Consider the following 27,448-nt stretch of genomic DNA (forward strand, 5'->3'; position numbering starts at 1 on the left):
GGAACTCAGTTTATTGTTTTATGTGGACAGTATATAGCAGTAGTGTGTTGGACCTTTAAGGGTAGGGTCACACGTAGTGCATCCGCAGCGTATTTGACACTGCGGATGCGCAACTGACCACAAATATTAGCGAGTTGCGGGCGCATGGGCAGTGTACTCACACAGAAGGGGGAGTAGTTAGGAAGGAATAGTGGTCTGGAATGATGAGTAAGAAGAAAACCAGGAGAGAGCAGAGTCTTTAAGACCAACGGAGCAGAGACTACAGAGGAGGCGTGATCTACAGTGTCATATGCTGCAAAATGATCCAAAAGTTTCAGAGAATCAAACCTAACCAAATTCCAAGAAAATGTTTGGCAACAGAATAAATACTCCCTCTCCAGCTAGGGTGTATACATTATAAAATTACACTTTCTGTCCAAATCAGTGTTTCCCAACCAGTGGGCCTCCAGCTGTTGCAAAAGTACAACTCCCAACACGCTGGTTGGGAAACACTGGTCCAAATGAACCCAGGCGTCTATTGCGCATTTGACATATAATGCTTCAAGGCTCTTGGCAAGAATAATGATAGAACAGTATTGAGTAGCAAAAATGGACAAGTGATAAAAGTGAATTTCCTTCACATATGGTGGGCTGAAAAAAAATCCCCGGGGTCTTCTATAGAAATATGTGAGTAGGTTATTAAATCAGAAAGTCTGGGCCAATAACTGTTCTCCTTAGTTCAATAATGGAAAACACTTTTAAGTCATGTAAGGTCAAACTAAACATTGCCGGGATCATTGCCCAAAAAAAAATGTGCCTTCCATTTAAGGGGAAAAACTCTGCCTGCCAAAATATTCTCACTGTGCTTACGTTACATTAACCCGCCCTGACAGATTGCATGGTGGAGATTCTTGAAGGACCACAATTTTTTCTTTTCTTTTAATACATTCAGGATGAAGACATGTTAAACATTGCTATTTCATTACTCTCAGATTTCTTCCATAGTGTTTCACAACCAGAGTGCCTCCGGCTGTTGCAAAACTACAACTCCCAGCATGCCCGGACAGCCTTTGGCTGTCCGGGCATGCTGGGAGTTGTAGTTTTGCAACAGCAATAGGCACCCTGGTTTGGAAACACGGTTTAAAATGTAAGAGGAATTTACAGTCCTATGTTAAGGAATTACATTAGGATAAAATCACTCATCACACACCACACTTGGATTAAAGAAAAACAAAGCATTTTCGGGTGGGTACAGCCCTTTCCTCTAGTAGAAATGCTTTGTGGTTCTACTTGCACAAAAACCTTCTGTTGACGTTTGAGTGAATTCTTTTATCCTCGTATACGATTTATTCCAATAAATGAATTGCCATGATATAGCTATCCCTTTACAAATGTATCACTAGTTGTCTATCTATCTATCTATCTATCTCATATCTATCTATCTATCTATCTATCTCATATCTATCTATCTATCTCATATCTATCTATCTCATATCTATCTATTTATCTCTTATCTATTTATCTGTCTATCTACTTATCTATCTATTTATCCTTTATCTATCTATCTATCTATTTATCTGTCTATCTAACTATCTATCTATCTATCTATCTATTTATCTATCTATTTATCCTTTATCTATCTGTCTATCTATCTATCTGTCTGTCTATCTATCTATCTATCTATCTATCTATTTGTCTATCTATCTATCTATTTATCTGTCTATCTATTTATCTATCTATCTATTTATCCTTTTCTATCTGTCTATCTATACATTTATTTATCTATCTATCTATTTATCTGTCTATCTATCTATCTATCTATCTATCTATCTATTTATTTATCTATCCTTTATCTATCTATCTATCTATTTATCCTTTATCTATCTGTCGTTTATCTATCTCAGTGTCTCTTACCTCTGCTCCTGTGTTTTCTTTGGTCTGGGAAGCTTTTATATAAAAAAAATTCTCGCTCATGACTTGGTTTTGTTAACAGTAAACTTTTCTTCTGCGCTTTCTGATTTGCTGAACCAAGCACATGATGTTGAAGAGCATCCAACAATCTGTGCTGACACGTCTATTGTAATTGTCAATTGTAATGTGGAAAATGCTCAGTTTCATGCAACTATAAGGATGATTTTGACTTAAAGGAGATCTGCAGTGTATCCAGGGGTCCAGGCACTACCTCAGCTGTGCCCGGGCTAATGTGCGTGCATCGAATTCACTGAGATCGATGACATGCCCCCCCCCCCCCCCCCCTATACAGCTCTATGGGAGAGGTGGGGATGCTCGAACGCTGCATTTCCACCTTTCCCATAGAGATACATGGAGATATATTTCTCCTGCATGGGAGAGCTATGGCCCCGTACAGGAGATCACCAGGGGTCCCAGCGCTCGGGCCCCCGCCATCAGACACTTATCCCCTATCCGCAGATCTCTAAAGAGTACCTGTTATGATCTTGATAAATTTTTTAATCCTTCCAATTAACTCCCCCCATCATAATAAACCACTACTTGCCTTTATTATTATTTTTTAGTTTTCTACCTTGATATTGCGCTGCATATTCTGCACAGTCTTAGCCATTCCACAGATTGGGAAGGGGTATTCCTTAGCAGGCATGACATCGTCTGAAGCACTGCATGGGAGAACTTCTGCCATCTTTTTGCTATGCTGCTCTGAACATCCTAGCCACAGCGGTTCAGTGTCTGATGAGCTGTGATTGGCTGAGACCCCATACACCCCCCCCCCCTTAGCTCTAAACTCTAACGGAACTCCACGATGTGTTCAGATCTGCTCAATCTCTCCCTACAAAAAGACTTGGGCGACTTGAAGAAAATGGTGACCCCCAAGGGAAAATCTGGACTTCAGGAATGAAAGTCTTATCAAAGAGCGGGGTTTAATTTAACTGATGCAGAAAATACAGATTTACCCCAAAGTATGTGATGTGTGACCGTACTGAATCACTATCGAGACCTGGGGACTCCCAAAAACTCGAAGGGTATTCTCATACTAAGGAATCTCCCCTCGCGGAACTCCTCAAGTGGAGATTTTATCTGGCAGCCACCACTGAATTCCTTAGGCAGTAGGACTGTGCGGCCCTGCACCGTCACCATTGACAGCAATGCAGTGCACGTGTAATTCCACCAAAAAAATTACCAGAGCCGAAAGAAAGCAAACCAAATGGATGCATTCGGTTGGGTCTGCACAGAGGCCAGACAGAAAAGTTTGAAAAGGGCCAACTATCTTAAAACAGTCCAACACTGTCCCAAGCCAGACCATCTCAAATTATCAAAAACTTTCTTATTGTCCAGTTCTAGGAGGCTCAAGGATTTTACTGGCTCTGGATGGTGTCCGGGTTGGTCCAGCACCACAAGAATTTTCTGCAAGTTGGAGACTGCAGGGAGGTTTATAATGAAACCAACCTGTGAAGGTCCTATCAAAAGAGGCATGATGATGACGCTAAGTCTATCAGCAAGTATGTTAGACAACAACTTGCTGATAACTTAATGAGCGGAATAGGCCTGTAAGAAGAGGGAGACATTTTGGGGTTTTAGGAGTAACTTGATAACTTGTAACTTGAACAACATTGGCATGTGTAGGTAACAGACTCGAGTGTAGTAGGTCATTAAAGAAAGACGTCAATGTAAGTGTGATCTCATCCCTTAAAACCTTTAAGAATCCCCCCCCCCCCAAATCCAAACCGATCCGGTGCCTTAATGTTAGAAACAGCCTTAAAAGCCTTAATATCATGGTCAGAAAAATTTGCATTGAAGGAATCTAGTAGATCCCGAGATTGAGAAGCAACGTGCACCAAATCTAGAAATGCCTCCCTTTTGTTCTTACCGAAGCTGGGGTAGCATAAAGGTGAGGCGGATTACATCCTTTCACCAGACCGGCTGGCTGCAGGCCAGATTTATTACCGAACAGAAACAGATCTGCTTGCAAGTGGGTGGCATAACATTGGCAGGTCTTTTCAGTCCATGGGTCAAAGGCAATTTTAACTACTTGCCACGATTAACAATTAACACTGAATGGGGATGCTAGTTAATTAGTATAATAAGTATGCAATCTATCACTAGCATCATGGTAGGTGATCAGTGGGGCCTAGGATCAGCAGAAGCATTTTCAGAACAAAACTCAACCCACCAGGGCTTTAAGGCAATCACAAAGTTATCATCTCAGACCATGTAACTGAAAAAAATGCCAGATAAACTCTTTCCCTGGACGATAACAATCAGCAAGAGTTATGGACACTGGAGCATAGTCCAAGATAAAGTTGTGTAATTGAAAGCTCTCCACCCTGCCGACAAGCCATGCTGCATGTGCAAGAGAATAATGGGGACAGTCTCTGTTGGCAGGATGGGAGAGCCACCAAGGATACGGTTATCCAGTAGATTTAAAAAAAATAGAGGACCCTATCCCTTGCCAGCGAGAGTTGTGAAAAGCCTCAACCCTCTTTTTCTATCCTCAAGTTAAAGGGGTTGTGCGCTGCCCTGCAGTTCAGAGCTCCGCACACAGCGTCCGGAAGTTCATTACTCCGAACGCTGTGTGCGGGCTTCCGTGTTCGCAGCCGCCGGGCGTGACGTCACGCCCGGCCCCTTCGTGAAGTCTCTCCCGCCCCCTCGTGATGTCTCGCCCGCCCCTTCAACGAAAGTCTATGGGAAGGGGGCGCGACCGCTGTCACGCCCCCTTCCCATAGACTTTGGTAGAGGGGGCGGGCGAGACTTCACGAAGGGGCCGAGCGTGACGTCACGCCCGGCGGCTGCGAGCACGGAAGCCCGCACACAGCGTTCGGAGTAATGAACTTCCGGACGCTGTGAGCAGAGCTCCGAACTGCAGGGCAGCGCACCACCCCTTTAAGAATGATATTCAAGTCTCCCACAATCTTATTGGGCAGTAAATCCCCCAAGAGTTGCATCTGTAAAGAAAGAAAGAAAAATGAACATTGTTATCATCTATTCATTTTCCAAAGTATTGTTCACACACAAAGAGAAAAAAAAGAAACACACAAAAGACAAAACGACATAACAGGCTCTTTTGTTTAGTAACGGTGGTTTTATACTTTTAACCTCTTAAAGGGGTACTCCGCCCCTAGACATCTTATCCCCTATCCAAAAGAAAGGGGATAAGATGTCAGATCACCGCGGTCCTGCTGCTGGGGAGCCCCGGGATCACCGCTGCGGCACCCCGCTATCATTACAGCACAGAGCGAGTTCGTTCTGTGCGGAATGACGGGCGATACAGGGGACAGAGCAGCGTGACGCCATGGCTCCGCCCCTCATGACAAAACAGCCCGTCCCCTTAATGCAAGTCTATGGCAGGGGGCGTGATGACCGCCGCGCCCCCTCCCATAGACTTGTATTGAAAGGGGCGTACCATGATGTCACGAGGGGCGGAACCGTGACGTAACGATGCTCCGGCCCCTGTATTGCCCGTCATTACGCGCAGAGCGAACTCGCTCTGTGCTGTAATGATAGCGCAGTGCCACAGCGGGGATCCCGCGGCTCCCCAGCTGCGGGACCGCGGCGATCTGACATCTTATCCCCTATCCTTCGGATAGGGGATAAGATGTCTAGGGGCGGAGTACCCCTTTAAGGACTCAGGGCGTACCTGTACGCCCTGGTCCCGGTCCCGGTGTGAAAAACGGGGTCACGCCGTGACCCCGCATCACACCGGGTCGTCCCGGCTGCTAACAATAGCCGGGACCCTGGGCTAACAGCGTGCGGCACAGATCATTGTGCCGCGCGCTGTTAACCCTTCAGACGTGGCAATCAAAGTTGACCGCCGCGTCTGAAAACGAAAGTAAACATTTCCCGATAAAATCGTGATGTTTCGATCAGCAAGGACGCAGGCGGAGGTCTCCTTACCTGTCTCCGCGGCATCCGATCGTCAATTGATTGCTCCAAGCCTGAGCTACAGGCTTGAGCAATCAAGCCCCTATCTGACTGATCCGTGCAAAGCTATGGCTTTGAAGGGATCAGCATAGGAGATCAGTGTGTGCAGTGCTATAGCTCCCTATGGGAGCTATAGCACTGCAAAAAAAAAGTGGGAAAAAAAAGTTAACAAAGTCATTTAACCCCTTCCGTAATAAAAGTTTGAATCACCCCCCTTTTCCCATAAAAAAGACTGTGTAAATAAAAATAAACATATGTGGTATTGCCGTGTGCGTAAATGTCCGAACTATAAAATTATATCATTAATTAAACCGCATGGTCAATGGCGTAGGCGCAAAAAAGTCCAAAATAGCGTATTTTTGGTCACTTTTTATATCATAAAAATTTTTATAAAAAGTGATCAAAAAGGCTGATCAACACAAAAATGGTACCTATAAAAACTTCACAACACGGCGCAAAAAATGAGCCCTCATAACAGCCCGTACATTGAAAAATAAAAAAGTTACAGGGGTCAGAAGATGACAATTTTAAACATATAAATTTTCCTGCATGTAGTTATGATTTTTTTCAGAAGTGCGACAATATCCATCCTATATAAGTAGGGTATCATTTTAACCGTATGGACCTACAGAATAAAGATAAGGTGTAATTTTGACCAAAAAATGCACTGCGTATAAATGGAAGCCCCTAAAATTTACAAAAGGCAATTTTTTCTTCAATTTTGTTGCACAATGATTTTTTTTTCCGTTTCGCCGTGGATTTTTTGGTAAAATGACTAATGTCACTGCAAAGTAGAGTTGGTGGTGCAAAAAATAAGCCATCATATGGATTTTTAGGTGCAAAATTGCAAGCGTTATGATTTTTAGAAGGTGATGAGGAAAAAATGAAAATGCAAAAACGGAAAAACGCTGAGTCCTTAAGAGGTTAATCTGCTAAAATTGTGATGATATTACTTAACTATCTATGGGTTTGTATTCTAACCATTTTGACAATGTGTATGAAAACCATGGGAGTTTATTATAGATTGAAGCAATAGTGTATTCCATCTGGCAAACCTGATGCATAGAATCGGATGAATATCTTAGGTTCAGGACTTCTGAGCTTTTCCATTTGGCCGCAATTTTACTCTTAGCTATTGTTAAAATGTTTACTGTCAGTGTAATGTCAGGGGTGGAGAAGTCATCAAGACATAAGTGCAATAGAGCTACTTCTGGGCCCCACGGGATTGAACGGCCCATTACATTACATAATTTACAATGTATTTGTGTCCACAGTTCTTTTATGGGGTTGCATTCAGGTGACTTTTCAAGAGCTGTTGCCTTTAATGTGTACATAAGGAGCAGCACTATTTCTGCCAATTATATAACTTGTATATGGTATTTTTCTACAGATTTCTGCACTGCAGGCTTCATCTTTAAAGGGGTACCGTAACACTCACGTTTCTGAAGACAGGAACCCCGGGTGGATCCGCTGGACCTGTGTGGCAGATGACTCGGACCGTACCAGGGAGCGGAGTCTAAGGTGCCACTGGTTTTCACCAGAGCCTGCAGTAAAGCGTGATGGACTTGCTGTTGCAGGTGGCACCCAGGTCGCTACCCCTGGCACGGCTCGACCACACAGGCGGCTGAGGAGATGCCAGGCACAGGAGGGATAAGGCAACTCGTAGTCTGGACAGCAGAAGGTCAGGGCAGGCGGCACAGTAGTGAAGTCAAAGCGAAGCAGGAGTTAAGTAGGCAGGCTACAGAGGAGCAAGGTCAAGTCGCAAGAGATCTGGTACACGGCAAGGCAATACAGAGGAACACTTTCTCAAAGGCACAAGGAAACAAAGATCCAGTAGGGAACTGAGGAGGGTGGAGGAATTTATAAGTGAGCCACAGGTGGATTACACTAATGAGCGTACTGGCCCTTTAAATCTTAATGCTCCGGTGCGCGCACTCTAGGGGGATGGGGACACGCGCGCTGGAGCAGAGAGGCAGAAGCAGGAGAAACACCAGGAGAGTGATGGACTGGGGCTCACATGCGGTCGGCAGCAGACGGTAAGGGGACCATGCGCTCACGGCCAGCGTTTGTGGCCGGAGCGCACAATGTAACAGTTACTCAAGAGGAAAACTAATTTTTTTTTTTAAATCAACTGGTGCCAGAAAGTTAAACAGATTTGTAAGTTACTTCTATTTAAAAATCTTAATCCATCCAGTACTTATCAGCTGCTGTATGTTCCACAGGAAGTTGTATTTCTTTCTGGAGTTCTTTTCTGTCGGACCACAGTGCTCTCTGCTGAAACCTCTGTCCGTATCAGGAACTGTCCAGAGCAGGATAGGTTTGCTATGGGGATTTGCTTGTACTCTGGACAGTTCCTGACATGGACAGAGGTGTCATCTGAAAGAACTGTGGTCAGACTGGATGTATATACAATTTCCTCTGTAGTATACAGCAGCTGATAAGTACTGAAAGGATTAAGATTTTTAAATAGAAGTAATTTACAAATCTGTTTAACTTTTTGGCACAGTTGATTTAAAAAAATTTGTTTTCCACCGGAGTACCTGTGGTGTCAGACGGGGTAATGCGTAATTAACCTTATGGTGATGCGGGGGCGTGGTTGACCTATACACCACCCGAGGTAGGCTAGCTTCACCTGTGCCAGGCACAGGGCAAATAATCACTCTGATGCAAGGTTACAGTCAACTGGCTTGCTTTACTGAAGTTGGAAAGATGGTACAATCCATTACAGCTCAAATTAGCGTGAATGAGTGGCAAGGTGAACTTAGGGAAGCTTATTGGCTTGCTTGGACTTATAGTTGATTGTGCTGTATGTGACTTATTCAGCACATGCTATACTTTAAAGACTTGGGGGGAGATTTATCAAAATCTTCCTAGAGAAAAAGTTGCTGAGTTGCCTATAGCAACCAATCCGATCACTTCTGCCTCTGAAAAAGTGATCTGATTGGTTGCTATAGGCAACTTTTCCTCTGGACAGGTTTTGATAAATCTCCCCCTTGGACTTGACTAACTTGCTGACTTGACTTGTATAATATCCCTAAGACTGTAGGCTTACCGCAAGGCTTTGACTTTAACCTCGATAGTGGGGCTGACTTGTAGTAGATGCATGGTCGCTGGACTTAAAGGGGTATTCCAGGCAAAAACATTTTTTTATATATCAACTGGCTCCGGAAAGTTAAACAGATTTGTATATTACTTCTATTAAAAAATCTTAATCCTTCCAATAGTTATTAGCTTCTGAAGTTTTCTGTCTAACGGCTCAATGATGATGTCATGCCCTGGGAGCTGTGCATGATGGGAGAATATCCCCATAGGAGCTGGACAGCTCCCGGGACGTGAATCATCAGAAAGCAGTTAGACAGAAAACAGCAACTCAACTTCAGAAGCTAATAACTATTGGAAGGATTAAGATTTTTTAATAGAAGTAATTTACAAATCTGTTTACTTTTCTGGAGCCAGTTGATATATATATAAAAAAGTTTTGGCCTGGAATACCCCTTTAAGCCTCAGGCCTCCTTTCAAATCCACCTCACAGACAGACTTCTCTCTTCACCAAACTGTATCTCAGCACTAAGAGCTAGAGCTCAAGAAAGAGAGAGCTGAACCCTGACCTCACTATATAAGGGAGGAATTTAGAGAGATCCCATTGGCCGGATAAAGTCCTTAGCAACAAGAGATTTAAGGCAACAAGTACATAGATAATACAATACATTAACCCTTATGTGACAGTATATTATATAGTGCATTATATATATTATTAGTGCATAGAGAGTTCTGAGGAGAGGGGACCGATGACGGACAGTGAGCAGCATCTGCCACACAGGATGGGCAGGAGTACAGAAGAACACATGATTCTGTACTGGGTTTCCACAAACTCCCCCTCTAGAGAAAAGCCGTCCTCGAAGTAACGTCCTGAGGGGCAGATGGTGTGAAAATGGCCTAAAGGGCCGGAGTTAGAACAACAAAATAGTTCCTGGGGCATTAGTTTGGAATGTCCTTCTGAGGGCTATGTATTTTCCTGGGGCATTAATCCAAATGTCCTTCAGGGGGTAAAGAGCAGTTGTAAACAGTTGTAAGAGTTCATGTGACATTTGTACGAATGTTCTTACATGCTCAGATGAATAGAACAGAGTCCTTTGTAGTAGAGAAAGGTAATGGCTGTTGTAACGGTTTCTTATAAAGGGTCCCAACACTTAACCATATATTACTGTTACTGACATGTTAAAGCTTATAAACATTTCCAGATACTGACTAGAGATGAGCGAACTTACAGTAAATTCGATTCGTCACGAACTTCTCGGCTCGGCAGTTGATAACTTATCCTGCATAAATTAGTTCAGCTTTCAGGTGCTCCGGTGGGCTGGAAAAGGTGGATACAGTCCTAGGAGACTCTTTCCTAGGAATGTATCCACCTTTTCCAGCCCACCGGAGCACCTGAAGGCTGAACTAATTTACGCAGGATAAGGCATCAACTGCCGAGCCGAGAAGTTTGTGACGAATCAAATTTACTGTAAGTTCGCTCATCTCTAATACTGACAATAGCAGATATACATTTATGAAACCATACATACATTAGACATTTTTCGGATCAGGCTGCCAGAGACTTTCTACCCAGATGCCTGTGCTACGGGGTCCATCGGCTTTTTGCTACATCTCCCCGAAATATAGAAATTTTTTGAGTATATGGAGGTAGGACCAACATTGACTTCCACTTACAGTGCTACTTACGCTCACCAGGTGCTCTCTCTGGCGACAAGAGAACCCTGTGCACAGTGAACACGAAAAACTATTAGTATGAACAATACACATTTTTGGTATTGATATGGACTGGAGTATATACATACTGACTATGAGGTCCTAACAGTCCTGACTGAACACAATCTTTTTAGTACGGTACATTAAATCTGGACACATTATGCAATATGTACATTTCTGGCTATTATACATTTTTATATACAGTGGGGGAGATTTATCAAAACCTGTGCAGAGGAAGAGTCGTGCAGTTGCCCATAGCAACCAATCAGATTGCTTCTTTCATTTTCCACAGGCCTCTAAAGAGGCCTGTGGAAAATGAAAGAAGCAATCTGATTGGTTGCTATGGGCAACTGCACCACTCTTCCTCTGCACAGGTTTTGATAAATCTCCCCCAGTATGTATACTTCTCTTGCAGGCTATACAATCCTTTTTTAATGCTATATACATTTTGTTACTGACTGATAATATATACATTTGTCTAAAGTGCAAACTTTAGCTACAAGGTACCGCTATTCTTGTTCAGGATACCTTCTGCACGACCAATGCTGCTGACATAAAGAAAGAAGACACAATAAAGGTTAACATTTTTATATATACAGGGTGGGCCATTTATATGGATACACCTTAATAAAATGGGAATGGTTGGTGATATTAACTTCCTGTTTGTGGCACATTAGTATATGTGAGGGGGGAAACTTTTCAAGATGGGTGGTGACCATGGCTGCCATTTTGAAGTCGGCCATTTTGAATCCAACTTTTGTTTTTTCAATAGGAAGGGGGTCATGTGACACATCAAACTTATTGGGAATTTCACAAGAAAAACAATGATGTGCAGCACAGGCTTCCAGTATTTTATTATATGCTGTTTAAATCAACGTAAATAATACAAATTAACACATTATAAAATCTGCAGCATAAAGTTCATAGTGTATACGCTACATGTGAACATAACCGAATAGTAGAAGATAGCTGTGGAGAGCAGAAGTGCAGATAGGCTGTGTCTGTATGCTCAAGTCTGATGTAGACAAAAAGCCTTATGGGTAGTATAAGCAGAGAGGAAACAGGCATTAAATGCTGGCAAACATCACACTTTCTGAGACATACCCATTAAAGGGGTAATCCGCCCCTAGACATCTTATCCCCTATTGCAGTAGGACCCCCGGGATCTCGGCTGCGGCACCCCAGACATCTGGTGCACGAAGCGAACTTCGCTCCGTGCTGGATGACTGGCGATGTGGGGCAGAGGCTCGTGATGTAACGCCCTACTCATGATGTCACAGCCATGCCACCTCAATGCAAGTTTATAGACTTGCAATGAGGGGGCAGGGCGTGATGTCACAAGGCGGCAGAGTCGTGATGTCAAAATACTCTGGCCCCATGGTCGTGAGTCTTCAGGCATGGAGCGATCATCGCTTTGTGCAGCTGAGACAGTTGGGTGCTGCATGAGAGATTGCGGGGGTCCCTAGGATATCCTAGGGTCGGAGTACCCCTTTAAATCTGCTTTATTAAGGAAACAAGCCAATTCAGTGAGGTTCATTGATGGTCAAATAACAAAGGTACAAAGGTATGCATGAGTAAAAAAAACATAAATGAGATTGACCTGGTAATATGGTTGGCAATTTAGGCACTTTATTAATCCTTTATTTACATCTGAATCAGACTTTTATAAAATATAAGTTTTAAGACTAAAAGCGTACCTCTCATATCTCCCAAAAAATTATGTTTATGTTTTACTCACTAGGTCATGCAGATGCGGGGTATTCCGGTGAAAAACTTTTTTTTTTTTTTTTAATCAACTGGTGTCAGAAAGTTAAACAGATTTGTAAATTACTTCCATTAAAAAATCTTAATCCTTCCTGTACTTATTAGCTGCTGAATACTACAGTGGAAATTCTTTTCCATTTGAAACACAGAGCTGTCTGCTGACATCATGAGCACATTGCTCTCTGCTGACATCTCTGTCCATTATAGGAACTGTCCAGAGTAAAAGGTAATCCCCATAGCAAATATATGCTGTTCTTGACAGTTCCTAAAGTGGACAGAGATGTCAGCAGAGAGTATTGTGCTCAAGATGTTAGCAGACAGCTCTGTGTTTCAATAAGAAAATAATTTTCGCTGTAGTATTCAGCAGCTAATAAGTACAGGAAGGATTAAGATTTTTTAATAGAAGTCATTTACAAATCTGTTTAACTTTCTGGCACCAGTTGATTTAAAAAAAAAAAAAAAGTTTTTCACTGGAGTACCCCTTTAAAGGGGTATTAAGGCCTTAGTCATCTTATCTCCCATTCAAAGGATAGGGGATAAAATGTCTTAATTGCCAGGCACTGCTCCAGAGACGGATATGTGACATCACGCCAAGCCACCTCCATTCATGTCTTTGGTAGGGGGTGTGGCAGTGGCGGTACCCCCCTGCAATCAGACATCTTATCCCCTATCCTTTGGATAGAGGATAAGATGTCTAAGGCTGAAATACCCCTTAAACATGCCTTTTTAGTGTGTTGCCAAAATGTACAACATATAAAAGGTTTTTTTGATTGTGACAGTATCCATTTTACCCTACCCCAAATCACTTATTTAGCAATATTTTGTATTACATTATATACCAATATTTTTAAAAAATTATCATTGATGAATTTGGCTTCACTGTGGTTTACGGGCATGAAAAAAATAGCAACCATTAAAATCAGAAATATGCATCATCGATTTATCAATACGGGGTGCATACACAGCTTTCTCAACCAGGTAACCAGCTTCTTTAAAAGCCTTCTCCAGGAATTCCTTGTTTGAGGTCATTACACCAAAACGCTTTTTACCAGCATGATAAAAAGTACTTTCCATTGTATTCATCAGTAACAGGTGACCTCCAGGTTTTATCAAGTCCTTGAAATTGTTCAGAATATTACAATAGGTTTTCGTGTCTTTAGAAGCAGCTTCAATACATAAGCAGCACAGGAGACAATCTGCTGGTGGTACAACCACAGGATCAAAAGGGTTTCTTTTCACAATATCACATTTCAGGACGTCTTTCACCTTACTGCGGAGCTTCTCTGCTTTTCTCTCACAATCCTCCCTTTAAAAAATACAGGAACAAAATTAAGGTCTTTTAAAAAAAAATGGAAGAAGCAATCTGATTGATTACTATGGTAACTGTACCACTTTATCTCTACACAGGTTTTGATAAATCTCCTCCCTGGTCCCCATAATACCTACCAGCTATGATTGACAGCTCTAGCCAATTTCTGACTGGATGCTAGTACTGTCAATCATAGGTGGGGGCTGGGGAGGCTCTCAATACAGGGAGCTCAGTGCAAGGAATAAGAAATGTATTAATAGGAGTGAGTGCAATGCACAACAAAGAACCCCGCACTCACTGCTTCACTGACGACTTCCAATGCTGGACGGACCAAACGAGGCTACAGGAACAACTTGGGGTGCTCAGAGGCAGCTGCTGGCAATTTCGTGACACAACGTTGGAACTTGAAGTTGCCAGTTAAGGGGCCAGAAGAAGCACCCAAAGTTGTTCCTGTAGCCTCGTCCGGTCCGTCCAGCGTTGGAACTTGAAGTCGTCAGTTCAGCAGTGAGTGTGGGGTTCTTTGTTGTGCATTGCACTCACTCCTACTAATATATTTAATTAATTACTTTATTCCCCAGCACCTCCGGACCACAACCCCAGCTACCTCCACCCTACAGCTTGTTTATTGACCTATATCTATAATATAAGCCATTAGGGTATATAGCAGTGCCGCTTGAGTTCTTTTTATGCAAGGAATAAGAAGATTCCAGCTCTTTGACCATTCAGTAGCATGTGGCTAGGACATTTAGAAGCAGTTTCCTCTCTCCCTTTAACTTTTTTCTGATTTTATAATCAAGAAGACCTTCCACCATTTTTGCTGCCCATCTTTGCACCCATTTTATCAATATCCTTTTGTAGCTGAGGTGTCCAGGACTGACACTAGTATTGCAGATGTGGTCTCACTAGGGCTCTATACAGTGAGATCTCAATCTCCATCTTACTGGTTATACCTCAAGCGATGACCATTTGACTAGCTTTCTTTACTGCCTGGCCACACTGTGACTTATTTTGAAGCTGGCAGAAATCACTACCCCTAAATCCTTCTCTTCTGAAGTCTTTGCTAACACAGATTTCCCAATAAGATATTGAGACAAAAGAATCATTTTTTCCAAAGGGCTTTTCTCATAGAAACAAGTCCTTTTCATATGCCCTTTTAGGGCACATAGGATCAACAAGGTTCCCTCTTAGGACCAGTCTTGATGAGCTTCAATCAGGGGTGTAGCCAAAGAATCATAGGCCGATACTGTGCCCCCACTATCCAAATTTAATGCTGCCATTGTGCCCCCCCCCCCCATAGAAATCGAATGTTGCTACTGGAACCCCCATAGAAATCTAATGTTGTCACTGTTCCATCATTAAATTGTGATGCTATCACTATGCCTAGAATTGAAATGTAATTCTGCCACTGTCCTAAGGGTACTCCCCTGGCCTGGCTACCATGCTGCTCCATTCCTCTGGCCTTTTCTAGTCAGGCCTGGCCAGAGAAGTGTGTTGCAGGCAGCTCTAGTTGCGATGCCCAAATCACACAGGGATCTCTGGGCTCGGCTATTCAATGGTATTAAAGGGGTATTCCAGTGAAAAACATTTTTTTTCTAAATCAACTGGTGCCAGAAAGGTAAACAAGTTTGTAAATGACTTCTATATAAAAATCCTAACCCTTCTAGTACTTATCAGCTGCTGTATGCTCCAGAGGAAGTTATTTTCTTTTTAAATGTATTTTCTGTCTGACCACAGTGCTCTCTGCTGACACCTCTGTCTGGCTCAGGAACTGTCCAGAGCAGGAGAGGTTTGCTATGTGGATTTGCTCCTACTCTGGACAGTTCCTGAGACAGACAGAGGTGTCAGCAAAGAGCACTTCCTGTGGAACACAGCAGCTGTTGGGTGTGTCTCGCTTCCAGAGTTGTCCAGAGAGAGAGGAGAGAAGGAGTTTTTTCCAGCGACCTTTTCCCCAGGAGGGTGGCAGACTCCTGGGAAGAGCCTCCTGCTATGGACCCACGGCCTTCCACCTCCCATACTAGGCCGGCGGGGGGTGGGAGTGAGAGAGTTACGGCCGATTCCAAGGATGGGGTCAGAAGATCCAGCAGGCTCCACAGTAATGTGGAGCCCACTCCCCCGTCCATCGCTGGAAACCGCAAGGCATACGGTAGGAAGATAACTGTTGTGTCTTCAGGGACTGTTTCTAATGTTACGGAACCCCAGCAATGGGGTGTGAAGGGACCCAGGGAGTCGCTTGCCACGTTTGGATCCCGCATGCAGGCAAAGCTGGTGGAATACGAACAGCTGGGAAAGAAGCTGAAAGTGTTAAGGGAGGATCTGAAGTTTGCCCGCTACCAGACAGATAACTCTGCCAAGGCCATGAGGGCTTAGTTTGCTGCTAGAGTGTGCGAGCTGAAGGCAGAGGAGCAGGAGGTGGTTAGAGCCCGAATGCAGATCATAGAGAGAGCGGGTATGTTTAAAGAAAAATTAAAAAACGAGGACCGCTATAAAATCATGCGGACCCCTGAGAAGGAGGAAGAGGATAGCCAGGGGGAGGAAGAACACCTGTGTGATACAGAGGAGAAGATGGAGGAAGGTGGTGAGGGAGATGGCGGCAGTGAGGGTGATGAGAGTGAGGGGGATGTGTGTGATACCCCGTGTACCCCTAAGACCTCTGTCACCCCAAGTGCAGAATATATTAACCCTGCCCAAGTCACCTTACCAACCACCTCAGAGGAAAGCGACAGTAGTGATGGCGGTGACAGCGGCCCAGTCGGTGGGGGGCTCCTGCGGGCCATAGTGATGCAGGAGTCACCCACCCATCTGGAAAATTTCAGTTTTGGCCAGGACCTGGGCCCTGAGGAGAGCCAGAAGAAGAAAAAGAACAGGAGGAAGAAAAAGGCTGAGGAGCAAGTCAAGTTTGTTTTCTCCCCTATCCAGCAGTCTGGGCCACCTGAGAAGTTGGTTCAGACTGCTGGGCCCCCCACCCTGCCAGATCCAGTTTCTGCTGTGGAACGGGACCAGCACGGGGGGTACAGTGCTGCATCCAACATGGCCGTGGGTGCTACAGTCACGCATCCTGCTGGTAGGGAAGAGCAGGATGGGTTAATGGTGGGTGTCCCTGGCATTGTTATCAGCTCTGCAGGGCACTCCCCTGAGAGGGGGGGAGTGTCCAGGCACCGGGACCCGCTGCTGAGCCCGTGCAGTCAGGCGCAGTGTGTGGCATGGACGCTGTAGGGATTTCCCCTGTGAGGGAGGAGGGTCCCTGCAAGTCAGTGGCAGGTGGAGGGGCAGAGGTGCGCTTGGAGGGGCAGCCTCGGCCTCGGGATGTGATGTCTGCGGTGACATCCCACATGGAGGAGGAATCAGCATCGCCGACAGAGATCCAGCTAAAGCACGTCCTGGCCAGCCCAGAGGTAGTGGGTGAAGCAGCGGCTGATCCCAAAAACACTGCTAATAAAACCAAAAGCAATGTCACTACAAGGTGTGTGAATGATGGGAGTAGTAGTGCTGTGGATGAAAGGAGTGTATGTGGGAGTGATGGTGGAGTGAATGTGAGGAGTGGTAATGGAGTGAATAGGAGGAGTGGTAGTGGTGCAGATGGGAGGAGTGGTAGTGAAGTGAATGGGCGGGGTGGCAGTGGTGCAGATGGGAGTAGTGGTAGTGGAGTGAGTGGTGGTGGTGGATTGAATGGGAGGAGTGGTGGTGGTGCAGATGGGAGGAGTGGTAGTGGAGTGAATGGGCGGGGTGGTAGTGGAATGAGTGGGAGTGGTGCAGATGGGAGGAGTGATAATGGAGTGAATGAGAGGAGTAGTAGTGGTGTGGATAATAGTGACGTTTGTGGCAGTGCAGGTGGTTTAGGTGGGGCCGTAGGGACAGGGTCTGGTCCGGCTGCCCCCTCGGTCGCCAGGAGTTATGCCAGCGTGGCGGCCGGGGGTTCAGTGGGATCTTTACCTCCTGTATCTGGTGACGGTCAGTTGCAACGGCGCCTCCTGGAGGCACTAAAGAGAGGAGAAAGGACGCTCCAGGTAGAGGGAAAGGAGATGGACCTATCTTTCTGGGTGGAGAGACATAGTCTGGGAGCATTCCAACAGAGAAATGGGGAGACTGTATGGTCCCTCCAGACACCCGGGCAGGAGGTAGGTCGCAGGAATGTGGCCCATCTGGTCTGGAAAGGCGAAGATGCGTGCCTCCAAAGGGGCAAGGTGGTGGAGCTTCTCTTCCAGATAGGTTTCAGGGCTAGGGACATCTTTGCCCTGATCCACCCTTTCGGCTCCTCTGAGTTTGACGTCAGCTTTGTTAGGCCGGAGGGACTAGATCTCTTCTGGTCTAATTATGAGCTGGTGAAAAACGAGCCCGGATGGCGAGATTTCGCTGTAAAAGCGGTATCTCGCCAGAGTATGGTAAAGAAAGTGACCGTTTTGACCCGTAATGAGTCACTTTCTTGTTATGACATTATGACCTGGCTGGGCAGGTACGGGGAGGTGACGGACATCCCCCGGAAAAACTTTGATGAGCACAATATATGGTCTGGGGCCTGGACGTTTTCCGTCCGTCTCAGGCGTTCCGGGAACACGGTCACCCACATTCCTTCGGCCGCCTTCCTGGGACGCGACAGGATTCAGATCTTCTACCAGGGGCAGCCAAAGCTGTGTCACAGGTGTGGTGACCCAAACCACTTTAGTGCCAACTGCACTCAGCAGATATGCGCCCTCTGCTGTGGGGTGGGTCACCTGGCGGCCACCTGTGGGCAGATTCGGTGTAACTTGTGTGGTGACTTAGGTCACCCGTTCAGCCGGTGTCCGCGCTCGTTCTCTAATGCTGTGACCGCCCCGTCTGGGGAAAGCCTAACGGTTGCCCCGGCGGGGGAGGGGACCAGTGGAGGAGAGGGGGCACCAAAGCCAGTGAAGGAAAAACATAAGACCCCCTCTATGCGGAGGCGAGAGGAGAAGCGCAGGTTGGAGAGGGCCCTTGAGAATGCCCAGGTGCCAGGGGTAGCTCGGGGTCCCACTCCAGACACTGGCTCAGAAGGAGGTCAGAATAACTCTGAGGCTTTGGGTGAGGCCAAACTGGACGAGGAGATAGGGAGACTGCGTAGGGAAGAAGGTCAAGATGCTCCTTCCTCCAGTCATACCTCTGAATCCGAAACTGTGGATGAGGAGGAGGAGGAGGGGCAGACAGTAAATGGTGGCCAGAAAAAGAAGAGGAGGAGGAAGTGTAAGAGTAAGGTGGCGCCGTCCTCCTCTTCAATTGTAGCCTCAGACCATTGAAGGAACAACTCCGTCTCTGACCCTCTGATCGTCCTTTCGAATCGATATGAGGCCCTCGGGGATACCATCTCCCCTCCTCTTCTCGAGGGTCAGGAGGCAGTGCGGCCTCCAGGAGGTACCGAGCCTCCTTCCTCTGGGGTAGTTTCCTCAGGGGGAGAGGTAACACCAGGTGCCGGAGGTAAAGATCCTGGGATGGATATGTCCCAGAGTTTAAAAAGAAGTAAAGGGTCTTCCTCTGATTCCGATGGGGGTGGAGGGAAGGAGAGGAAGAAGGTTTAAGGGGTGAGGCCATCTAACTCAATCACCCATGATGGTGGCACTCACCCCACTGACGCTGGCATCTATTAACTGTGCCAGTATAAAGTCGGATACGGCTAGATTTGCAGCCTTTGATTTTCTCGGCGGTGTTGAAGCCGACATTTTCTTTTTACAAGAGACCAGGTTGTCAGATCTTGCCTCTCTGGCAAAAGCCAGGAGAGAGTGGAGGCGCGGTCCCTCCCACTGGTCTCTTGCGGCTGAGCCGTATAGTGGGGTGGCGGTCTTTTTTTCCGCTCCTGTTGAATGCAGACGGGTTATTGAGCTAGAAATGGGGAGGTGCCTGATCATTGATGTCTTCATGAAGGGACAAGAGCTCCGGCTCATTAACATCTACGCCCCACAAACTAAGCGGGGCCGTAAAGATCTCTTTATGAGGATTAAGCCCTTTCTTTTTACGAGTCGGCAGGTGATCTTTGGAGGGGACTTCAATAATGTCACGAGGTCCCAGGATAGGAGAGGCTCCAATGGTCCACTGACTTGCGATAGTGTGGCACTAATTAGCATAACTAGAGAAGCTCGCCTAGAGGACGCCCACATCCGGAGCCCCTCGGGCCACGCGGGTTTCACCTATCATCAAGGTAGCCGCAGGTCTAGAATAGATAGGTTTTATTTAAAGGAGGAAGCCGTCTCTTCCGCAGTGTCCGTGGTTGAGGTGGAGTTCTCCGATCACTGTATGATTTCGTTTTCCCTGAATGTTTCAGAGACATGGGTAAAGGTTATTGGAAGCTGAATTCGTCCCTCCTGGTGGAAGCGGAGGTAAGACAGTCCTTTGAGAATTTTCTTCAGAGTCAGGTACCTTTACTGGATCTTTGTAGTAATAAGCTGGAGTGGTGGGAGATATTCAAGAAGCGGGTTGCGGGGTTCTTCCGCCAGCTCTCGAGCCTCAGGTCCCTGAACAGGTATCGCTTGTATCAGGGTCTGAGGAGGAAACTCGAGCTTCTTGTCTCGACTGGAGGTAGCCGAGAGGATATCTCCAGAGTGAAATCCTTGCTGATGAGGTGTCAGTACGATAGGCACGCATCTTTGGTTTTTGAGAGGGATTTCGGGAAGTACCGCTCGCCCGACCCTTACAGAAACTGTAAGATGTCAGTGAGTAGTAAAGTCATTTCAGGACTGATCGATAGTACAGGATCTCTGAATCGGTCCAGATAGGGGATCTTGGAGGTCGTAAGATCCTTCTACTCGCACCTCTTGGGAAGGAAGGATCTAGATCGAGACAGGATGTCGGTTTTCCTGGCTAAAACCTTTCCTGAGCCAGGGGTAGACCCCTCTCTTGATGTTTTGGCAGAAGAAATCAGGGAAGAGGAAGTGAGACTGGCGATCGAGGGGCTTGCCCCTAAGAAGTCGCCAGGTCCGGATGGCTTAACATCCGAGTGGTACAGGACCTTTAAGGAGTCTTTAGCTCCCATCGTGACTGAGGTATTCAATGAGTGTCTCTCCTCGGGCACTCTGCCGAAGTCAATGAGGAGGTCCGCCCTGATTCTCCTGTCAAAGGGTAAAGATCCTAGCCAGATTGAGAATTGGAGGCCCATAGCTCTTCTCAATACGGACAGGAAGCTTCTGGCCAAGATACTGTTTAATCGGCTGGTGAAGTTTGCACCCCGGCTCCTTTCGGGGGCCCAGCACTGCTCTGTTCCAGGCCGAGGCACCTTAAGTGCTGTCCTCAGTGTCAGGGAGGACGTGGAGCAGAGTAGTGCGGGTCTCTGGAAGGGGTATATGCTGTCTTTGGATCAGGCCAAAGCATTTGATCGGGTGAACCATGACTACTTCTGGTCCGTCCTACTGAGATATGGCTTACCAAGTACTTTTGTTAATTGGCTTAAGATCTTGTATGCAGGGGCAGAGAGTTTCCCACTTGTGAAAGGTTGGTCTGGCCGCTCTTTTGAGGTGGGGTGCGGAGTCCGTCAGGGTTGAGCCCGCTTTTATACGTGTTTGCGATCGATCCCTTCGTCCGGAGGGTAGATTGTGGGCCGTTGGCGGGAGTCGGGATGAGTCTGGCGGAGCTGGATGTCGCCCAGAGAGTGGTGGCATACGCTGATGATGTCACCATTTTCGTGTCCTCGAGAGAGGAGGTCGATGTGGTGATGTCGGAAGTGGACCGCTACTCTGAGGCATCCGGGTCTAAGATCAGCCGGGATAAGTGTGAGAGTCTCTGGCTGGGAGGGGGAGATCCCACGTTTGATCTCCCGGACACCCTTCCAGGGCCCCAAGAGTCAGCAAAAGTTTTGGGCATCACTTTCGGCCAGGATGATTATCCCACCAAAAACTGGGATGGTAAGCTCCAGGATGCCGCTCAGAAGGTGGACCAATGGAAGGTTTGGTCTATGACCCTCAGGGAAAGGGTACACCTGATCAAATCGTACCTGCTCCCCTTGTTTATCTATCTGGGCAGTGTATGTATCTTGCCAGAGGCTTACTACACTAGGATCTACAGCCTGTTTTTCCAACTGTTATGAGGGAACAGGATGAACCTAGTCAAGAGGGAGGTTACGTACCGCACGAGGAGACTAGGGGGTTTATCTATGGTAAATCCTGTGGTGTTCTTAACAAACACCTTCTTGAAAGCTAACATCTCAAACCTCTGGTCAGAGAGGGCTCCTCCGTGGGTAATCTCCTGCAGGGAATGGTTTCGGCCTTTCTTCCAGGAATGGGAGACAGGAGGGCAAGTGAAGGACCTCCGTACGCCACACGGATATCTTCCGGCTTATGCTACCCCAACTCTGAAGGCGATACATCGGTGGGGTCTGGGAGTGTGGGAGATCAGGACCCAGTCAAGGCAGTTCCTTGACAAACGGGTTCTGTTGACCCACTTCCAGAAGCCTCTGGCGCTCAGGGACTGCCCAGGTCGGGATCTGAGGGTGGGGTTGTACCTTTTAAACATGAAAAGGATCCCCCAGAAGTTTTGGGACTTGGCCTGGCGCTGCTTTCAGGGGAAGCTTAATGTAAGGGACAATTTGAAGTGTAGGAGCTCTGATGACCGGGGATGTCCCAGAGAAGAGTGCGAGGACATGCTGGAAAGCATGGACCACTTCCTGCTTCATTGTCCCTTTAATATAAGGGTCTACAACCAGGTGGGCGCTTCCATTGACTGGAGTCAACTTGCCGTCCTTACCTATCCGGAGTGGACTTATGGGGCATTCAGGAACCTGGGTGGCCGAGACCGGGGCACTTTATTTGTAGTCAGCTTAGTAGTTAGGTACTACACGTGGAACGCACGGTGTCTAGTATCTACACAGTGGAAAGTCCTCTCCGAGGTGGAGGTCTGTAGGAACATCACCGGTGACCTCGGGAAGATCAGGTCTTTGGAGTATGGCAGTCTTGGTACCAGCAGGGCTTCTCTCCTGTGGAGAGGTTTTTCATTTGATGTGCCCTAGGTACTAGACCTCTTGGGTAGAGTACCCCTTTTTCTGGTTAGGGATAGCAATGTAGGGACAGAGAGAGGGTGAGTGCAGGGTCAGTTTGTTGAAGGGATAAAAGTAGGGTGAGTCGTAGGGAAAAGTTAGTGGAGAGAGTTTATAAAGTAACATCAGGATTGCCATCCTTCTTCCTGGTGGTGGGCTATGCATGTACACCCTAGTCTTTTTCTTTTGTTTTCAGAATATGGATTGCGTAAAGGGCTTACAGGCGACCGAACTTGGGCCTAAGGTGGGTTGTATTGTTTTGTATATGTTATGTTATGAAGTTGTATTTGTATAGTTGGTTTTGGGTATAGATTAGGTTGGGTGGGGGAATTGGTGGGTTGGTGGATGTTTGGAGGGGCTGGCATGGGTCAGTTGTGGACTGGACTCGATATCCATGGACTATGGACTCTGACCCATGTCAATGTGGGTGGTTGTGTGGGTAATGGGTTAGTCTAGTGTAGGATGTCATGTGTTTTGTAGGTGTATATTTTGGTTTGTTGGTGTATATAGTTTATGTATGTATTTGCATTTAGGTTATGTATTTGTGTTTTTATATTCGTATAGGCAGGGATAGGCAGTCGGATCAGATTTAGTTAGCATTTTTATATTACTTTAATTTAATATTGGTTGTATTATGGTAGTGTAGATTAAAAAAAAGGGTGTGCATATATATATATGTTTATGTATGTATGTATATATATGTGTATATATGTGAGGGAAAAATTTATTTTATTAAAAAAAAAAAAAAAAAAAATTTAAAAATATATATAATTAAAAAAAAAAAAAAAAGGGGGTGGTGGTGGTGGGGGTTTTGGGGTGGGTTAGTTGTGAAAGTAATGTGTGGTTGAGTTTTACCAAGTCTGGTTGTTTTTAGTTAAAGCTAAGTAAAGCTATTTTTATGTTTATGTAAAGAATGTGTGGGTATGTGTGTGTGATAGTATTTTTGATAATTTATATGTAGGTATAATGTTATGTGTTTAGTTAGTTTAGTTAAGTTGGGCTGGCCAGTTAGGCAGGTTTTGTTGTGTTGTGTTTTGTTATTGCTAGTTAAGCCTGTTTTTCAAGTTTTTATATATTTATAATAAAAAGAGCATCAGCAAAGAGCACTGTGGTCAGACAGAAAAGACATTTAAAAAGAAAATAATTTCCTGTGGAGCATACAGCAGCTAAGAAGTACTGGAACGATTAAGATTTTTATATAGAAGTGATTTACAAATATGTTTAACTTTCTGGCACCAGTTGATTAAAAAAAAATAGTTTTTCACCGGAGTACCCCTGTAACATCTGAAGGACACTGATTCATTGAATACAAGGAGAGCTGGATTCCTTCTCTCATCTTTTCTCCAAATCTTTTGTTGTTTTAACAACTTATTCGGGAGAACCAGCCTCCCACACCTTGACTCCAAAGTCAGCATGTGGTGAAGAGGGCCTGTTTGCCAGTCATGTGAGACTAAACCTCTTCTGCAGTAGAAAATGTCTAACAGGCGATGTCAAAATCAGAGGTCAGAAAGGAATTGTCTGGCTACTGCAGGGGAGATTAATTATTGTAGTACAGAAAGCCATACAAATGAATGACTGTCCATGTAATGCATGGACAGGCCAGATCCCCAGAGCAGCATTACTTGGTGGAGAGTGACTATCCATTCTCGTTTATAAAGAGGCGTCATGAATAGAAGACGCTCTTCTATGATCTTCATATATCCTAATATGACATATGAACAGGGTTATCTCTGTCAGACTTCATATTACAGAATTCTGGCATTTTATGTGAAAATGTAGACTTCAGCGTTGCTTTGTTTTGCCCAAATAGCTGCAGAATAATCATAATCACAACCTAAGGACAGACATGGTGTTGTTTTTGGAAGAAATCAGCTGACTTTTTCTAATCATGGACAACCCCTTTAAGTCAGTAAGTAGGTTTAAAATGACCTTAAATTCCCTTTAAGGTCATTTTAAAAGTTGCCTTCCAGGTCATTACTGACTTAAAGGGGTTGTCCATGATTAGAAAATGTCAGCTGATTTCTTCCAAAAACAACACCATGTCTGTCCTTAGGTTGAAAGCGGTATTGCAGCTCAGTTTCATTAAAGTGATTGGAGCCAAATTGTAATACCACACACAACTTTGGACAGGTGCGTCACTGTTTTTGGAAGAATTTTGCTCTTTTTATCTACTCTAGTGGAAAATAAATGTTTTCAAATCAACTGGTGCCAAAAGGTTAAACAGATCAGTAAATCAGAAGAAGAAATGGAACGTCCGGAAAGCTTAAAACTCCAGGTTTATTGCAGCTTTAAAATAAACAGGAACAAGGTAGACATACAGTTAACATGCACGGTTGACGCATTTCGAGTCTATGACTCTTTAATAAAACCTGTGGCATGCAAATACTTGTAGCATATTTATAGTCAGAGGGCGGGAGGGGGAGTGGATAGTGATGGTCTGCACCTGTTGGGGTGTTAACCCTTTGTGGTCCTTCACTTAACACTCGCACGCCTCTTACATAGAGATTCAAATATCCACTAAGAAAACTGCATCATCTGAACTAGTACTGAAGCATGAAACAAGTTTAAAACATAATTGCTGGAAAAAGTATTTGTATAAAAAGAAATAAAAAGAGACAAGGAAAAGAAAAGGAAAGAAGAAGCAGTATTCTAATAATGGAAAAATAAGTCAGCACAGTTGTTCAATCCTTTTGGCTGAAAGCAGTCAAACTGATATATATCCGCAACGTCTCACGATCCCTGAGTGCCTTCAACCAATTTCCGTCTCTGACTTACTTGTGTACTTTCTCAATAGCAAAAAAAAACACATGCAAGAAACATTGCCATTATACATCACGAAAATGGTGAGACACGTTGGATGCATTCACATTGAGTGAATTGTTTGCACCTCTGATGTGTTCCTGGAGGCATTTTTTAAGATTTCTTTTAGTAGACCCAATGGACGTAAGATTACAAGTTGAACAGGCCAAAACAAGAATCACAATTTAGAAAATCTTTGATCTTATATGCCTTGTTAGATCGTGCATCAAGGAACGACAAGGTCTTAGTAGCATATTGACACACCACGCATCTTGCCTGGCCACATATATGAAAGTCCTATGTTTTAATCAAATTACCTGAGTTTTCAGAAGTGGATGTGGTAGCAAGCTAGGGGCGAGAATACTGGCTAACGTTGGGGCTTTCCGAGAGGAAAAGTTACATCCCTCCTTTAAAGTATAGGAGTATAGGAAGGTATTTATTCACAATAGCCCTGATAGCATCAAACTCTATACTATATGTAGTAACAAAGGAAACTTTGCTCTGATGATCAGGCTGATTACCATATTTATCGCCGTATAAGACGCACTTTTTCTTCCCCAAAACTGGGGGGAAAAAGTCGGTGCGTCTTATACAGCGAATACACCCCTATCGCGGCGGTCCCTGCGGCCATCAACGGCCAGGACCCGTGGCTAATACAGGACATCACCGATCACGGTGATGCCCTGTATTAACCCTTCAGACGTGGTGATCAAAGCTGACCGCCGCGTCTGAAGGGAAAGTGACACTAACCCGGCTGTTCAGTCGGGCTGTTCGGGACCGCCACGATTTCACCGCGGCGGTCCCGAACAGCCCGACTGAATAGCCGGGTTAGTGCTTACAGGACACCGGGGGGGACCTTACCTGCCTCCTCGGTGACTTCTCCGTTCAGGCAACCCCTGTATGGCCGGCGCTCTCCTTCCTCGTCATCACGTCGTCGCGTACGTGCGTCGGCGTGCGTAACGACGTGATGGCGGCGACGGAGAGCGAGGATACCCGGCCGGCAGCAGAGACGTTCCGGAGCGACGGGGACATGGCGACAGCGATGGAGCGACATCCAGGGCAGCGGTGATGGGTCCGGAGCCACGGGGACACGTGAGTATTACCTCCTATGCAGTCGTCTTCAATCTGGGGACCTCCAAATGTTGCAAAACTACAACTCCCAGCATGCCCGGACAGCCAACGGCTGTCCGGGCATGCTGGGAGTTGTAGTTTTGCAACATCTGGAGGTCCGCAGGTTGAAGACCACTATTGGGTTCAAAATCTTTATTTTTTTAGATTTTGCACCTATAAATTGGGTGCGTCTTATACGCCGGTGAGTCCTATAGGACGAAAAATACGGTACTTGCTTGAGACAAACTCTGGTTCTCGAGTAGCTCTTGGTTTACTCTGTACTCTAACTGGTATATCTGTGATTGTGTGATGGAGATGACAAGAACTAGCATGTAAAATTGTATTGCCGGTAAAAGGATTACGATAGGTGCAGGTATAGATTCTGGACTATAAGCTCTTGGTTTATTCTGTACTCTATGTTTGGCTCTCGCTAGCATCCAAGGTTTGTACCCTCTGGCTTTAAGGCGATTACATACTGTGTCTTGTTCTATGGCTGTGTACTCACTGGTTGAGCAATTTCTTTTTGCTCTAGTTAAAGAGGTATTCTGGGATTTTTTTTTATTTGACTATGCTACAGGGGCTGAAAAGTTAGTGTAGTTCATAATATAGTGTCTGTACCTGTGTGTGACGGTTTTCTCACAATTCTTCTGTGATTTTCACCCCAATATTTATTTTTACCAGCATACAAAATGACTGCTGTCTCAGATTTTTCCCAGCTTGCAATGCGGTCGAGACCTGACTCACTAGTCAGCTGATGACAGGGAGCCTGTCTACTTCAATGGGTGGAGGGATCAATCTGCAACTAATGCAACAGCTGTAGGCATCCTGATTGAAGACCACATGTCTGCAGCTCATTTATGTTTCAATGGGTGGGGGGC

General features: G+C 45.5%; 2 protein-coding genes across 8 annotated transcripts in view; both read right to left on the reverse strand.

Annotated features, from left to right (window-relative positions):
- Window positions 1–27,448, reverse strand: part of LOC130293389 (nicotinamide N-methyltransferase-like) — a 51,459-nt gene that overhangs the window by 20,722 nt on the left and 3,289 nt on the right. The window contains exons 1-2 of one of the 7 annotated variants that reach the window (XM_056542012.1): window positions 11,728–12,597; window positions 11,152–11,168 (exon numbers count right to left, since the gene is read on the reverse strand). The exons of 1 other annotated variant lie outside the window; for it this stretch is intronic. In XM_056542012.1, coding sequence (XP_056397987.1) covers window positions 11,152–11,168; window positions 11,728–11,731 — 21 coding nt within the window. In that variant the 5' untranslated portion in view covers window positions 11,732–12,597. Of the gene's footprint in view, window positions 1–1,893; window positions 1,905–7,309; window positions 7,410–10,439; window positions 10,552–10,712; window positions 10,797–11,151; window positions 11,169–11,727; window positions 12,598–27,448 lie in introns of those variants that run through there. 5 more of the 7 variants (XM_056542014.1, XM_056542015.1, XM_056542013.1 and 2 more) reach the window with 5 other exon arrangements.
- The window catches only part of LOC130293392 (nicotinamide N-methyltransferase-like), a 104,407-nt gene continuing 89,817 nt past the window's right edge, over window positions 12,859–27,448 (reverse strand). Inside the window, exon 4 of the mRNA XM_056542018.1 lies at window positions 12,859–13,693. Coding sequence (XP_056397993.1) covers window positions 13,264–13,693 — 430 coding nt within the window. The 3' untranslated portion in view covers window positions 12,859–13,263. The remainder of the gene's footprint in view (window positions 13,694–27,448) is intronic.

This window comes from Hyla sarda, chromosome 10 (assembly GCF_029499605.1).
Source record: "Hyla sarda isolate aHylSar1 chromosome 10, aHylSar1.hap1, whole genome shotgun sequence".
Lineage (NCBI taxonomy): Eukaryota > Metazoa > Chordata > Amphibia > Anura > Hylidae > Hyla > Hyla sarda.